Raw genomic sequence first — 14,483 nt, forward strand, 5'->3', positions numbered from 1 at the left:
CAATGCCGGCCCTACATGATCCCCAGACTGAAATGCCAACGACTCCAAGAATACGAGAGAATATACTGGGGAACTTTTTCTTATGGGCCAAAAACTCCCGTCCCTGGGACTTTTCAATAAATGCACTCGCACAGATACTAAATCACTAATGAAACAGGACATTAATGTGCATTGACCAATCCCCTCTCTTTTATGTTTGCTTGTAGCCAATTTGGCCAGAGCCATCACACTGGCATTTAGCCTGTTCCAAGTCTTCTACTGAAGGGCATTTCCAAATTTGAAATTAAGGAGCCAATTGGTTAACTTCCCTAGAAGCTCCCATGGCCTTTTCAGAAGATTCTAGAGATTTATTTCAAGAGGAGAGAAATGCTGAATATCCAGAGGCCTCTCTCCTATGTGGACTGGTAGCCACCAGGAGGTTCTATTTGGATTATGGATGCACCAAATCCACCATTTGGGATTTGGCTGAATTCCTGAATCCTTGTTGAAAGATTCGGCCGAATACCGAACCAAATCCTAATTTGCATATGCAAATTAGGGGCAAGAAAGCAAAAAATATTTTTTTTGTGATGAAAAGTCATGTGATTCCCCCTACCCGCCCCTAATTTACATATTCTGATTCAGTTCAGCCAGGCACAAGGATTCGACCGAATCCTGCTGAAAAAGGCCGAATCCTGGATGCGGTGCATCCCTAGTTCACCTGGTTATTATTCAACCAAAACTTGCCTCCAAGCCTGGAATTGAAAAATAATCACCTGCTCTGAGGCCACTGGGAGCAACATCCAAGAGGTTGGGGAGCAACATGTTACTCATGAGTTGGGGGTCACTGGGCTGGAGATTGAGGCCCAGTTTGGTTATTCAGTTACACTCACTCTGCTGTCGTTCTGCTCATGGTTGGGATTTACTGTTTCTGCTGCTGATGGAGAATGTGGATAAGAGCAAATCATTAATCGCAGGGATCAAGGGTTTCCTTCCCAATGCTCTGATTTCTAATTGGATGGAGGGGAGCCAGAAGGGGAGGGGCTTATAGGCTTCCAGACAAATAAGGGGGAGTGGTTATTTTGGTTGCCGGGGGAAGATGGCCAGGAAAAGAAAATCTCAATAAATATAAAGAATCAATTTAATTACAATTTGTATTTAGTGTAGAAAAACTGGGTGGGCTGGAATTAGGTAAACAGGAAAGTCATGTGCATCAACCAATAAGAAAAGTCTTCCATTAACACCCACAGCTCTGCTGCCAGATTTTGGGGTAAGTGGCCGGGGGGGTGCAAACATTTGTTTTTATTTGTATAGGCATCAAGGACCCCCCATGCTTGGTGCTTGCATTTTCATTGGCGGATTCCTTTGCACTTTAATTGGGCTGCAAACCCTGGAGAGCCGAGGCTGCAGTTTTATGCTGCGATATTGGTTTAAAGAGGTTGTTCACCTTTAAATTAACTCTTAGTATGATGTAGAGAGGGATATTCTGAGACAATTTGCAATTGGTTTTCATTTTTTATTATTGAAGGTTTTTGTGTTATTTAGCTTTTTATTCAGCAGCTCTTAAGTTTGCAATTTCAGCCATCTGGTTGCTATGGTCCAAATTCCCCTAGCAACCATGCATTGATTTGAATAAGAGACTGGAATATGAATAGGAGAGGCCTGAATAGAAAGATGAGTAATAAAAATTAGCAATAACGATAAACGTGTAGCCTTACAGAGCATTTGATTTTTAGATGGGGTCAGTGACCCCCATTTGAAAGCTGCAAAGACTCAGAACAAAAAGGCAAATAATTATAAACCTATAAAAAATAAATAATGAAGACCAATTGAAAAGTTGCTTAAAATTGGCCATTCTATCACATACTAAAAGTTACCTTAAAGGTGAACCATCCCTTTAAACATACAACCCTGATCCCTGATGTTGCTAAACTACAGCTCACAGCATGAGGATAAAATTATGTTTATGCTCTTTGGGGCTTTTGTTTCCTCTTCCACCTATTACACAGGGCACTGTCCCTTTAAATAACAGAGTGGGAGGGGTTATAGAGGCCAAACAAACCCTATTCGGAGTTTTGGATTCAATTCAAATGTTTTTATCACTTGGTTTCCCTCTGCGGCTCCCGCCCAATGTGAATGTGGTGGGGCCGGTTTTTCATGACAAATGTAAATAAATAAAATTCACTTTGATTTTCTGCTTTACAAGAGCAAAACCTGCCTCCACCATTATTAAAGGCTCCACATCCAGACACTATTTATAACACAAATAACAATTATTCTTTAATTGATTATTTCAGAGCTGCTGGGCTCTTAAATGCTGGAAGCCAGTGGGCTCATTTACTATGCAGGAATCTTCTCCAATCAGAAGCCTCCTTACATAATGTGGCATTTCCCATTGGAGCTTGGTGGAACACGGGGGGGGGGGGGGGTAACTGCAGAGGAACAGACCATGCGGTTGCAGGGGGGGCTCAGGAGTAGAGTTGCCACCTGGCCGGTAAAAATGATGGTTGATCCCAATGTTATTAATAGGAAATAAAGATAAATATATAGGAAGGTCAGTGATCCCAATGTTATTAATAGGGAATAAAGATAAATATATAGGAAGGTCAGTGATCCCAATGTTATTAATAGGGAATAAAGATAAATATATAGGAAGGTCAGTGATCCCAATGTTATTAATAGGGAATAAAGATAAATATATAGGAAGGTCAGTGATCCCAATGTTATTAATAGGGAACAAAGATAAATATTTAGGAAGGTCAGTGATCCCAATGTTATTAATAGGGAATAAAGATAAATATATAGGAAGGTCAGTGATCCCAATGTTATTAATAGGGAATAAAGATAAATATATAGGAAGGTCAGTGATCCCAATGTTATTAATAGGGAATAAAGATAAATATATAGGAAGGTCAGTGATCCCAATGTTATTAATAGGGAACAAAGATAAATATTTAGGAAGGTCAGTGATCCCAATGTTATTAATAGGGAATAAAGATAAATATATAGGAAGGTCAGTGATCCCAATGTTATTAATAGGGAATAAAGATAAATATATAGGAAGGTCAGTGATCCCAATGTTATTAATAGGGAATAAAGATAAATATTTAGGAAGGTCAGTGATCCCAATGTTATTAATAGGGAACAAAGATAAATATTTAGGAAGGTCAGTGATCCCAATGTTATTAATAGGGAATAAAGATAAATATATAGGAAGGTCAGTGATCCCAATGTTATTAATAGGGAACAAAGATAAATATTTAGGAAGGTCAGTGATCCCAATGTTATTAATAGGGAATAAAGATAAATATATAGGAAGGCCGGTATTTTGTTCCAGAAAAGGTGACAACCCTAGGCCCCATACAGAAGTCAATAACCTGTGATAGGAGCCTCTGTATGAGCAGCTGTTGCCATAAATCCACCCCCAGTACCAGCAGGTATTTAGCCTGCCCTTCCCCCACCCTATACGCTGCTATGAACCTCTGACCTATGGAAATTACTTGTTGTTCTACCCGGCGACAAACCGTTTCTTATTAGGGCGACTAATCTCCCCGAACTGCTTTCATTGCGGCTAGAATGTAAATCGCCGGCGGGATGGCGCTGGGAAGCGCTTCGCCTTTCCGAAGTCGCACACAGTTTCCATGTGAGGCAACTTCAGACGACTTCGGAAATCAAAGCGCTTCCCAGTGCCATCCCGCCGGCGATTTACATTCTAGCCGCAATGAAAGCAGTTCGGGGAGATTAGTCGCCTGAAGAAGAGTCGAGTTGTCGCTGGGCGTCTAAATCTCTCCGAATCTCCACGTGTGTCTCTGACCTAAATGGACTTTTCCTATGATGTAGAGAGGGATATTCTGAGACAATTTGCAATTGGTTTTCATTTTTTATTATTGGTGTTTTTTTAGTTATTTAGCTTTTTATTCAGCAGTTTGCAGTTTCAGCCATCTGGTTGCTAGGGTCCAAATTCCCCTAGCAACCATGCGCTGATTTGAATAAGAGACCGGAATATGAATAGGAGAGGCCTGAATAGAAAGATGAGGAATAAAAAGTAACAATAACAATAAATGTGTAGCCTTACAGACCATTTGTTTTTTATGATGGGGTCAGTGACCCCCATTTGAAAGCTGGAAAGAAAAAGGCAAATAATTAAAAAATGATAAAAAATAAATAATGAAGAGCCAGGATTTTTTTTCTCCATAACCATGGCATACCTCCCAACATTTTAGAAGTAAAAAGAGGGACAAAAAAATTTTTTCCGCATGTAGCGCAGCAATTTTTTGACCACACCCCTTTCTGTGCCCACACCCCTAATTACCATGTTTGTTTTACAAAATTTGGCCGGTTATGAAAGTTTGAAAATATTTCTCCTTATCTAAACTGTGTTTTTGTGTCTCAAAATTGTTACAAAGTATCTTATTTGCACCTGTTAGCTGTTCTGGGCTCTCTGCTAAAAGCCAATTAAGTGAGAAACTTTGTTTCTTTTTGTGGCTGTTCAGTGCAGAGAAAAGAGGGACTTTCCAGTACAAATGAGGGACTGCGGGTTGAGCTGTCAAAAGAGGGACTGTCCCTCCAAAAAAGGGACAGTTGGGAGGTATGCCATGGAAACGGTGCTGGGCTTAACTAGATATTACTGGGCCCGACAGACGGACATATAAGAGTTGCAGTGACAGCAGGACTGAGACAGACAGACGGACATATAAGAGTTGCAGTGACAGCAGGACTGAGACAGACAGACGGACATATAAGAGTTGCAGTGACAGCAGGACTGAGACAGACAGACGGACATATAAGAGTTGCAGTGACAGCAGGACTGAGACAGACAGACGGACATATAAGAGTTGCAGTGACAACCAGTAGGGGAAGGGTCGGGGGTGTGGGCAGGTAGAACCGGCTGTGCAGAACGTGACACAATCACAGTCACAGAGACGGAGAACAGGTTGGGCCGTTCCATCTCTCGGGGCACAGGGAGGGGGAAGAGATTGTCAGCAGTGAGACATGGCGAAGGACAAGTGAGTAAACGAGTCGGTTCTGGGAGGGATTGTGTTGGGCCGGGAGCAGAGACAGAGTGGGATTTACTTGGGATGATCCTGTTTTCCCAGGAGAGAAGCGACAAACACACTCAGACTCTCATATCCTCCATTAATTCTCACTTATTGCACTAATTACACTATTTACACTGCTCATATAGAAATAATTACAGTAAAACCCCCATTTACGTTTTTCAGGGGACCAGAAAAAAAATGATGTAAAATCCAGTAAAATGTATTAAACATAATAGGGGAAACTTCAAATCAGGGGATGAAAAACGGAGGTTTCACTGGATTTACTGAGTGCGCTCCCAGAAATGACTGATCATATTGGAACATAAAGTCCTGGCACTCAAGGCCCACATTTACCCAACAAATGATGTCTGTATATTATCCACCCACTTAGACTGTCAGCTCTTTGGGACAAAAAACTCTTTTCTGCAACTTCCTACATACATACCTGCTTTATTTGACACCTTATCTTGTTGCAAAATCCTTGGAGTGCTGCCACCCTGCATTTGTGTGTATATATATATATACCCTATACCCTCTCCTATATACTGTATATATATATATATATATATATATATATATATATATATATATATATCCTATATCCTCTCCTATATATATTATATATATACCCTATACCTGTATGTTATAGAATGGCTAATTCGAAGCAACTTTTCAACTGGTCTTAATTTTTTATACTTTTTGAATTATTTGCCTTCTTCTGACTCTTTAAAGCTTTCAAATGGGGTCACTGACCCCATCTCAAAAACAAATGCTCTGTAAGGCTACAAATTTATTGTTATTACTACTTTTTATTACTCCTCTTTCTATTCAGGTCTCTCCTATTCATATTCCAGTCTCTTGTTCAAATCAATGCCTGGTTGCTAGGGTAATTTGGACCCTAGCAACCAGAGTGCTGAGATTGCAAAATGAAGAGCTGCTGAATAAAAAGCTAAATATTAAAAAACCACAAATAATAAAAAATGAAGACAAATTGTCTCAGAATATCCCTCTCTACATCATACTAACAGTTAATTTAAAGGGGAACAACCCTGCTTTGCTGCTTAAGCCACACTAAAGGGCATTGGTTGTTGTAGTTGAACTACAGTGTTACAGTTGTTGCTGAGTGCAATTACATTTCATTGTGTACTTACCTGTGTATATAAACTCAACTGACATTTCCAGGGTTTTTGAAATCTCTTGCTCTCAGATACCATGGAAAGTCATTGTTGTTGGATGGGATATTGTCATGGGGTAGAGTTTCATAACAACTGTTGCTATGTGAGTGTGACGTAGGATCGGCATGGGAAGCCCCCAGCACTGCAGTTTGTTGCTGTTGTAGCCGGGGAAGCCGACACACATCACAGAGACAATATGACTGTACGACGGAGCAAATACAAAGACAACGATGATGTTCAGCAACTTGACCCCCTGCTGGAACGGCGCCGGTGCCGGATTTCTGAGTTCGGCCATAACTAAAGGACAAGTCAGTGTTGATTAAAGAAAAAAACAAAAGCAGCAAAAAAATCGGTCACCCTGCGGAATGAATTGAGGGTTTTCAGGTGCGGGTAAAGCCACAGGTCGGGTTGCAGGTTTCATCTAAATTTCTTATATTATATTTTACTTCTTTTAAAATTGTACAAAACTTGTTTCTGTCCCACCCACTTTTAATGACATCACTTCCTGTTTGATAGTGGTCACGAGTTGCGGGTCTGTTTGCGGATAAGGCCGTTGCGGGTCAGGTAGCGAATCAAAGTGGGTAAATTTGTGGGCTCGGGTCTTAGAAATTGGTTCCCCGCAGGACTCTAGCCTGTGGGGTGGCACTCGGAGAGCTTCGTTTTCTAAAGTCGCCTAAAGTTTCCTCGTGAGGCAACTTCGGGCGACTCCGGAATACAAAGAGCACCAATTGCCATCCCGCCGGTGATTTCCATTCTAGCCAGCGGGAGGCAGTTCGGGGAGATTAGTCGCCCCCAAAGCAGAGGAGAATTGTCTATGGTTGAATAATCTCTCAGAATCTGAGTGTCTCTGCCCTTAAATTCATTGTAGTCTGTTATACAATGGCTAATTCTAAGCAACTTTTTCTTTATTATCTATGGGTTTTTTTAAATAAAAATGCAGTTTTTGCTACTTTTTATTACTCATCATTCTATTCAGGCCTCTCCTATTCATATTCCAGTCTCTTATTCAAATCAAGGCATGGTTGCTAGGGTAATTTGGACCCTAGCAACCAGATGGCTGAAATTGCAAACTGGAGAGCTGCTGAATAAAAAGCTAAAGAACTCAAAAACCACAAATAATAACAAATGAAAACCAATTGCAAATTGTCTCAGAATATCCCTCTCTACATCAACAGTTCATTTAAGATGAACTCCCCCACATCCCAGCACTTGTCAGCCCTCTGATCTCCTTGTTTCTGTATTTCTCAAGCATTTTCTCACCTTTGCCTTTTTTTAACATTCTCTTTTCCAGCTGATTTCTCTTGTACTCCATGATTTCTTCTTTGCCATTTGCAGCTATAAGAGGGTCCATTGTTACAAAGCTCATTCTTTCCTATGACCCTAAAAAGCAACAGCACGGTTGCTAGGGTCATTTGGAGCCTAGCTACCAGATGCAAATTGAAGAGCTGCTGAATAAAAAACGAAATAACTCAAAAACCATAAATAATAAAAAATGAATAATAATTTAAATGTGAACAACCCCTTTAACTGTGTTGCTCCTCCCACATAACTCTGGACTACAAATCCCAGCATTCCCTTATCAAGGGCATTGACCCTGGCCCTTTGGGTAATGTGTGGTTGATTAACCCTGTGCTTATTTTATTTAATTAATCAATAATCATTGGCTTATCTTGGCAGAGCAAAGGGCAACTTGCGGCACACCCAGAGCTCTAATCCATCTGCTGCAGAGTTTGTGCCACGTTATTAATCATCACTGTAACCAGAGACTATTTTGGGCTCCGCCACATGTAAACAGCAGGTATCTCTTACACCCCGACTCCTTGTCCAGCTCATGTTTTACACCTTCCAAAGGATTTTTTTAAAGGGGAAGTTCACCTATGGAGCAACTTTGCAATTGGTCTTAATAGGAGACTCCCCTCCCTGACACAATCTCAGCAGAGCAAAGACACTGGAACTCAAGAGAGATGCTAACAGGGGGCAAAATGTCTTTAGTCTCTCAAAAACCAATCAACGTTATTGGATCTGGCCCCTTTGTTATGTATTAGTTCCCAAGTCCGTTGTAAAACAGGAGTAATGTGTAGACTGTTCCTATATCGATATCTACGGGCTTCATACTTTCACCTACTGTAAATTGGGCTGTTTCCATTGGTGACTGCCAGTCCAGTAATGTGTCTTTTTATTGTGCCGCAGGCAAATGGGGCGACAGAGTGAGCGGGGCTCATCGGCTGAGTATAAACACCTTGTGGACGCCGACGAGGAAGAAGAAGATGAGACAATCTGGACGAAAGAAGTGGAAAGGCCCTGCTCCTTACCAGCCAATAAGAGTCTGGCGATAGCGTGCTTCATGGTGGTGGTGTTGTGCTTCCTTGTGGCAGGTTTGGCCTATCTGTCCGGGAACTCGGCGTGCACACTGGCAGACGTGGTCACATCGTGTGGGAAAGTACGTGGCAGGCACTGCGGCAAAGTTTATAGTTTTAAGGGGATCCCCTACGCTAGCCCACCAACTGGGAATTTACGCTGGATGCCACCCAAGAAACCCACCTGCTGGAACGACACACTGGATGCCACGGAGTTTAAGTCAATGTGCGCCCAAGTGCGGCCCTTGCGCAAAGCTGGCAAAGTAATGGGCTCGGAAGACTGTTTATATGTGAATGTTTGGACCACGTCGGTTGACCATGATGCCAAGCTTCCAGTGATGGTCTGGATTCATGGGGGTTACCTGCACATGCTGAGTGGTTCTGAGCCTGGGTACAGCCCAAATTCAGATTTAGCAGAACATGGGTCAGCAGTTCATGTCAGCTTCAACTATCGACTGAATGCTTTTGGGTTTATGGCTTTGCACCTGCTGAGAGAGGGATCTTCCACCAACACCTCTGGTGAGACAACTGAAAGTCAATCATTAATAGATGGTTTAGTCTTGAATTCCGAGTCTCAACTGCTCTTCTGTCAACTGTTGCAAGCGCACGGGGCTGAGAAACATGGAGAAGGCTTAAGAAACTGATAGGGACTGGTGTATCAGTGGAAAGTTTAGAGGACCAATTTAAAATACAGAGGGGTGAAAGTCTGACAGAATATGAAATGAAATTCCAGTAAAGAAGGGCAGGTCTAGAGAAGTCTTTAGGCAGACAAGTGGCCAGGAACTGAGAAGCAGATATTGTAAGAACTATCATTATGGGGTCTTAATGTTGGTGCCTCAAGAGCTGCAGTTGTTGGTAGTAAGAGAAGGGGGTGGCATGAAGCAGAAAAAGATGGCAACAGTCACGCTTTGTGACTTTGTTGGCCAACATGGAACTCTTTAGCTCTTGTTGAAGTAGAGCTTCCAGGATTCAGGAGTTGTAGATCCACAAGTGATGTGCCATAGACAGACACGTTTGTGTTTCTCCTACAATCCTGTCATTGCTGAAGGGCATGATTATCGGTTTGTTTATGAAAGGGGGCCCCATCAAGTGAGATTTAGTGGAGCACATGCAACACGGATGATCTTAAATAAAATTAACATTCAAGTGCATGTGGGGTCATCAGCAGTTGGCTCAGTGCATTCTGCCCATTCAGATATACGGCCAGATGGGCACACAGGTCCATCAAGTCATTGGGCTTCTGCTTCTTCCTTCCAGGCAATTACGGGTTCATGGACCAAGTGGCTGCTCTGAACTGGGTGAAGAATAATATCGAGAGATTTGGTGGTGATCCTGACAAGGTGACAATCTATGGTCAAAGCTCAGGTAATGACATTGCACAACTGATACTTGCAGAGACCAAGATCTGGTCTGGATTAAGATACTAACTATCCCAATGGGCATGCTCTCCAGGGTCAGAAATATGATTATTAGGCAAATACTTGTCTTAGAAGATTGTCAGATTGTCATCAGTGCTTTAGGAACATTGCTGTGTCGCACAAGCAAAGCAATCAAGAACAATCCAACATTATATTGGCTCCAATCCTTATTCTTACACCAACATTACTTTATTATATATAGCCTTGTGGTTTGTAGCTCCTGTTTCCTCTTCAAGGGTCACCTGGGGACTTGTTTTTGGGTCCCGACTAATAGAACCCCTGCTTTATGTACTGCACTCCATTGCAAAGTCCGGCACCACTCACTTGAACCGTATATATTCTTACTTTCAAGGTGGCACCTCCGTTTGGGCAATGATGGTGTCACCACTAGCAAATGGTCTGTTCCATCGTGCGATTGACATAAGTGGCTCAGCAGTGTTCACAGCTTCCATGGATGATGCGGAAAAGGACAACCTTGTCTTCCTGAAGCAGACAGGCTGCTCCGACGCCCAGTGCCTGCGCAAACTGAGTGTGGACAAAATCCTTCAGGTATAAGCCACCCCCATGATGTTTCCACACAATAAAGGAAAATTAAACCTTCCTTTATACATGGAAATGGCTGTCATACTTGATGTTTTCTCTTTGCCTACTCTTTGTCCTGCATGTGGGCTGAACCCCACTAACCTTTTCATTTATAGGGTTGGGAATAAGTTTGAGCTTTATTGAGCAGAATCAATAATGAGTGGTCATGCTTGCTTAAAGGGCAACTGCAAATTAATTTGATTTGTAGGAAACCATTCCTGTTGCAAACTGCTTCCCATTTTGGGAGTAAAGTAAATAAACAATCATCATCCAGTAGAATTGGCTTCAGTTGGCCTACAACCCAACTCTGCAGTGAAGCCAGCCTCTCTTCAGAAGTGTAGTGGTGCCCTTACTTAAAAATCAAAAGGAACATGGAGGAAGCAGAAGATGGGGTTACATTTATGATCAGGTCTTGCCTACCAGCTAGCAAATTCATATTAGATGTGAAGTGTTCCTGGTTGTTTCCACCTAACCTACAGCAAAATTAAAAAAACACAGAGGGGCAGGGTTCAGGTGTGTGTGTTTTTCCACATTTATTGTGTGTTCAGAGCTGACGGTACAGGAAAAGCATGTGTAAATAAAGGTCATACTCAATAACAATTGAACATGCACCCCCTATTTGTTACCATTTTAAGGCCATTAGACTAGACCTTTCTTGCATATAAACTTTATATTGTACTTTATATTGTACTTATTTTATATTTTCTCCCATTTCCAGTCCATCTCTTGGCAGGGATACCCTGACTGGGCAGCCGATGATCTTTGTGAACTTCCACAGAAAGGCAAACTGATTGGCCCGGTGGCTGTAGTGGATGGGTACGTGGTGCCAGCTTCACCCCTGGAAATATGGAAGAACAAGATGAAAGGCTACAGTGATGTGCCGTTTGTGATTGGCACCACCTTACAAGAAACTGATTTTGCGTAAGGAAACTTCTTGTGTTTCTTCTTATTTGCATCGGTCATGAACCAGATCCAGTTGATGAGTAGCTAGAGGTTGAAAGAACTGAAGTTCCAGTGGGAACCATTTGGGCAACCTGGGAAAGCCTCAGGATTGCTATTCTCTCGATAGGACCTCCTGGTCTTCTTTTAGAGAACCTTGCCCAGAATGTTCTACTGCTCAGCTCATCTAATGCTTTCATTATGATTATTTCTCATTGTAGACCTCCATATGCCAATCTATCTCAATGGTCTGAAGAGGACTACCAATGGTTTGTGAAAGGTAAGACTTTGTTGGGGGTTGAGAAAGATTATGGCAAGACCTGCTGGAGCCCCTCCAAGGCATTAGCATGGCTATCCTTCTGCCAATTGGCCTCCACCATAATAACACATTCACGGTCTGTTGTGTTTCTACAGCTCATCTGGACACCTTTGGTGGAAGCCTGACCAAAGATGCACTGGCCTTGTATCCTACTTCAGAGTACTGTGCCCAACCCAAGCGCTGTATAGAAAAGGCTTTCACCACCATGGTCTCAGATGTAAGAGTAACTTGTCCTAAAAATGAGGTGGCAGAGCAGGCTGCAGGTAAAACATATTCTCATTACCGTGCCCATAACTTGGGTTTCTGCCCGTTTCATTGCTTTATGGCTGTATCGATTGTGATAAGTCTTCAGCTCAGAAATCCTTCAAGTTGAAAACGTACTTTCCAATGAAAGTGAATTTTGTTATTCTAAAGTCTGGCTGGAGGCTGATGACTCTACAAGAGGGTGGTATGACCCCAAACAGCTCAAGAGTGCCACAGACTTTATTTTATATCATCATCACCTCAAATATGATGTATGCGCCACTGCATGGGAACAGTTGGACAGCACTTATGTAGCTGCAATAATTTAGCCTCAGTTTGTGATCCCTCATTTTATTTCAGATCTTCCCCTTCATCCACAAAAAGGTTACATATATAGAGGCCCGTGTAATTTGAGCAGTTTCCAAAGAACCCATTTCTTCATGTGAATTTTGGTTTCTGATGCTGGGAAAAAAAAAAAAGGTGCAGAGTAGGGCATCATCGAGTCCACTATTTTGGGATTTGGCTGAATCCTGAATCCTTCCTTGAAAGATTCGGCTGAATACCAAACCTGAACCTTCATTTACACCAGACATGCAGCTCAAAGTTTTTTAACTTCCATAGTTTATGTGCCAAAAAGTCACGATTTTAAAGAATTGGAGCACATTGTTCAGCCTGAATCTGGATTTGTTTCAGGTCTTTAAAGGGCATGTAAAGGCAAAAAAATAAAATCCCATTTCTTTAATGAAAAAGAAACCTATCTCCAATATACTTTAATTAAAAAATGTGTACTGTTTTTATAAGAAACCTGACTGTATGCAGTGAAATTCTCCCTTCATTTACTGCTGTGGATAGGAATTGTCAGACGGTCCCTAACTGCTCTGCAGGGAAACAATCATACTTATGAACAGCAGGGGGAGCCCCCGCCTTACTTCCCAGCCATGCAGAACTCAAGCAGCTTTGTTTATGACGATCCCTAAGCAGCCCAGACCACACTGAGCATGTGCACAGTCTTGGTCTTGCAGAGATGTATAACAAAGTTACAAGATGGTGACCCCCTGTGGCCAACTTTGAAAGCATAAATCATTTGTTTGATTAGGCTTGTGGTGCAGTAAGTTCATGTTTATGTTTAGTATACAAAATACAGCATTTCTAGCCTTATTCTATTTTACACTTTACTTGCCATTTAAACAGTATTCATAAATGGGCCAAGCTATTGCAACGCTAAATTACTATTTTTATTTGCAGCTGCCCTTTCTAGTCCGGTTTATCGGTATGTCGTCACCTACATTCCCTCCGCCCCAACAATGCCCAATGACTTCTTTCCATATCCTAGCTGGTTTGCCTTTCATGTGTTGGATACATTGGGATTTTTTGGAACTCTGGACTGGGCATTGGGGGTGACGACAGAGAATGACCGCGCTTTCCAGAGGCTGGTGAGGAAATATTTCCTCTACTTTGCAAAAGAAGGTAAGAATTAGAGCAAAGAAACTGATGGCAAGACCACATGCTAATTCTTCTTATTCACCGTTTTTTATTACCTTTTTAGGAAAAATGCCAGACAATTGGCCGGAGTATCCCAACAAAACAGCATTACTATCCACAACACTGAGCGTCGAGAGCGACTACCGCTCAAACCAGTGCTCCCTATGGCACAGAAATGGTATGTTCCAATATGCCTGGGTCAACTAGGAGAGGACGGCATGAACCAGTCACCTATTGGTCTTTGGGTGCAGCTACTACTTCTTTCTTGGACTTTAAATGCTCCTTAGGGAGTAGCAACCAGAAACACAATCGTCGTGGAGCAAAGCCACGAACTTCGATTGCCTCGATATATTTTTTTACTGAGCCGGTTAGAATTCCGAAGGCAAAACAAAACTTCTTAGAAATCAATTTAAAGGGAAGATGCTCAACATGGACCATGTTCTCCTTTGGTCTTACAATAACCAATTCAGTGGGGAGGAAGAACAAAACTCACACAAAATTACAGAATAAACATTTTCCTGCTCGGAGCAGTTCTAAAAGCGCCGACCTCACCTAACAAGCGGATTCGTCCAACATCTGACCCACGTGAATAAGCAACAAGACCAGCATAAAGTTCTGGAGTAATCACTAGTTTGCTTTTGAGATGATGGAGCCCAGTTGGTCTACATTCACCCCTAAGGGTTAGTTCACACAAGGAGATTTTGTCGGCTGGCGACTAATCGCCTCGTCTTCTGAGCGACTATCTCCCGAACTGCCTCAGTGTTTTTTCCCATAGGCTACAATGAAAAGTCGCCTGCGCTAATGCACACGCGGTGATGCGTTTTCTATAGTCGCCCGAAGTTGCCTCACAGGCCTTACCTTTAGGGTCAGGGCACACAGGCAGATTCGGGGAGATTAGTCACCTGGCGACAAATCTCTTCTTCGGGCGACTAATCTCCCCGAATCTGCCT

The 14,483-nt window shown here is 42.2% G+C and overlaps 1 protein-coding gene across 3 annotated transcripts; it reads left to right on the top strand.

Annotated features, from left to right (window-relative positions):
- The first annotated feature begins 912 nt into the window (after nucleotides 1–912).
- On the top strand, nucleotides 913–14,305 carry XB5902317.L (provisional ortholog of carboxylesterase 1C L homeolog). 3 transcript variants are annotated; one of them, XM_041589760.1, is made up of 9 exons: nucleotides 913–1,249; nucleotides 8,384–9,069; nucleotides 9,808–9,915; nucleotides 10,321–10,517; nucleotides 11,269–11,471; nucleotides 11,711–11,769; nucleotides 11,904–12,071; nucleotides 13,297–13,518; nucleotides 13,598–14,305. In XM_041589760.1, exons 2-9 carry the CDS (start codon nucleotides 8,388–8,390, stop codon nucleotides 13,738–13,740), a joined length of 1,782 nt encoding a protein of 593 aa, XP_041445694.1. In that variant the 5' UTR covers nucleotides 913–1,249; nucleotides 8,384–8,387; the 3' UTR covers nucleotides 13,741–14,305. The 3 variants fall into 3 exon arrangements, with proteins under 3 accessions (XP_041445694.1, XP_041445693.1, XP_041445695.1); XM_041589759.1 differs by lacking the exon at nucleotides 913–1,249 and adding an exon at nucleotides 4,871–4,985; XM_041589761.1 differs by lacking the exon at nucleotides 913–1,249 and adding an exon at nucleotides 6,154–6,577.
- Nucleotides 14,306–14,483: the final 178 nt, after the last annotated feature.

Source organism: Xenopus laevis, chromosome 4L, assembly GCF_017654675.1.
Source record: "Xenopus laevis strain J_2021 chromosome 4L, Xenopus_laevis_v10.1, whole genome shotgun sequence".
NCBI classification, from domain to species: Eukaryota; Metazoa; Chordata; class Amphibia; order Anura; family Pipidae; genus Xenopus; species Xenopus laevis.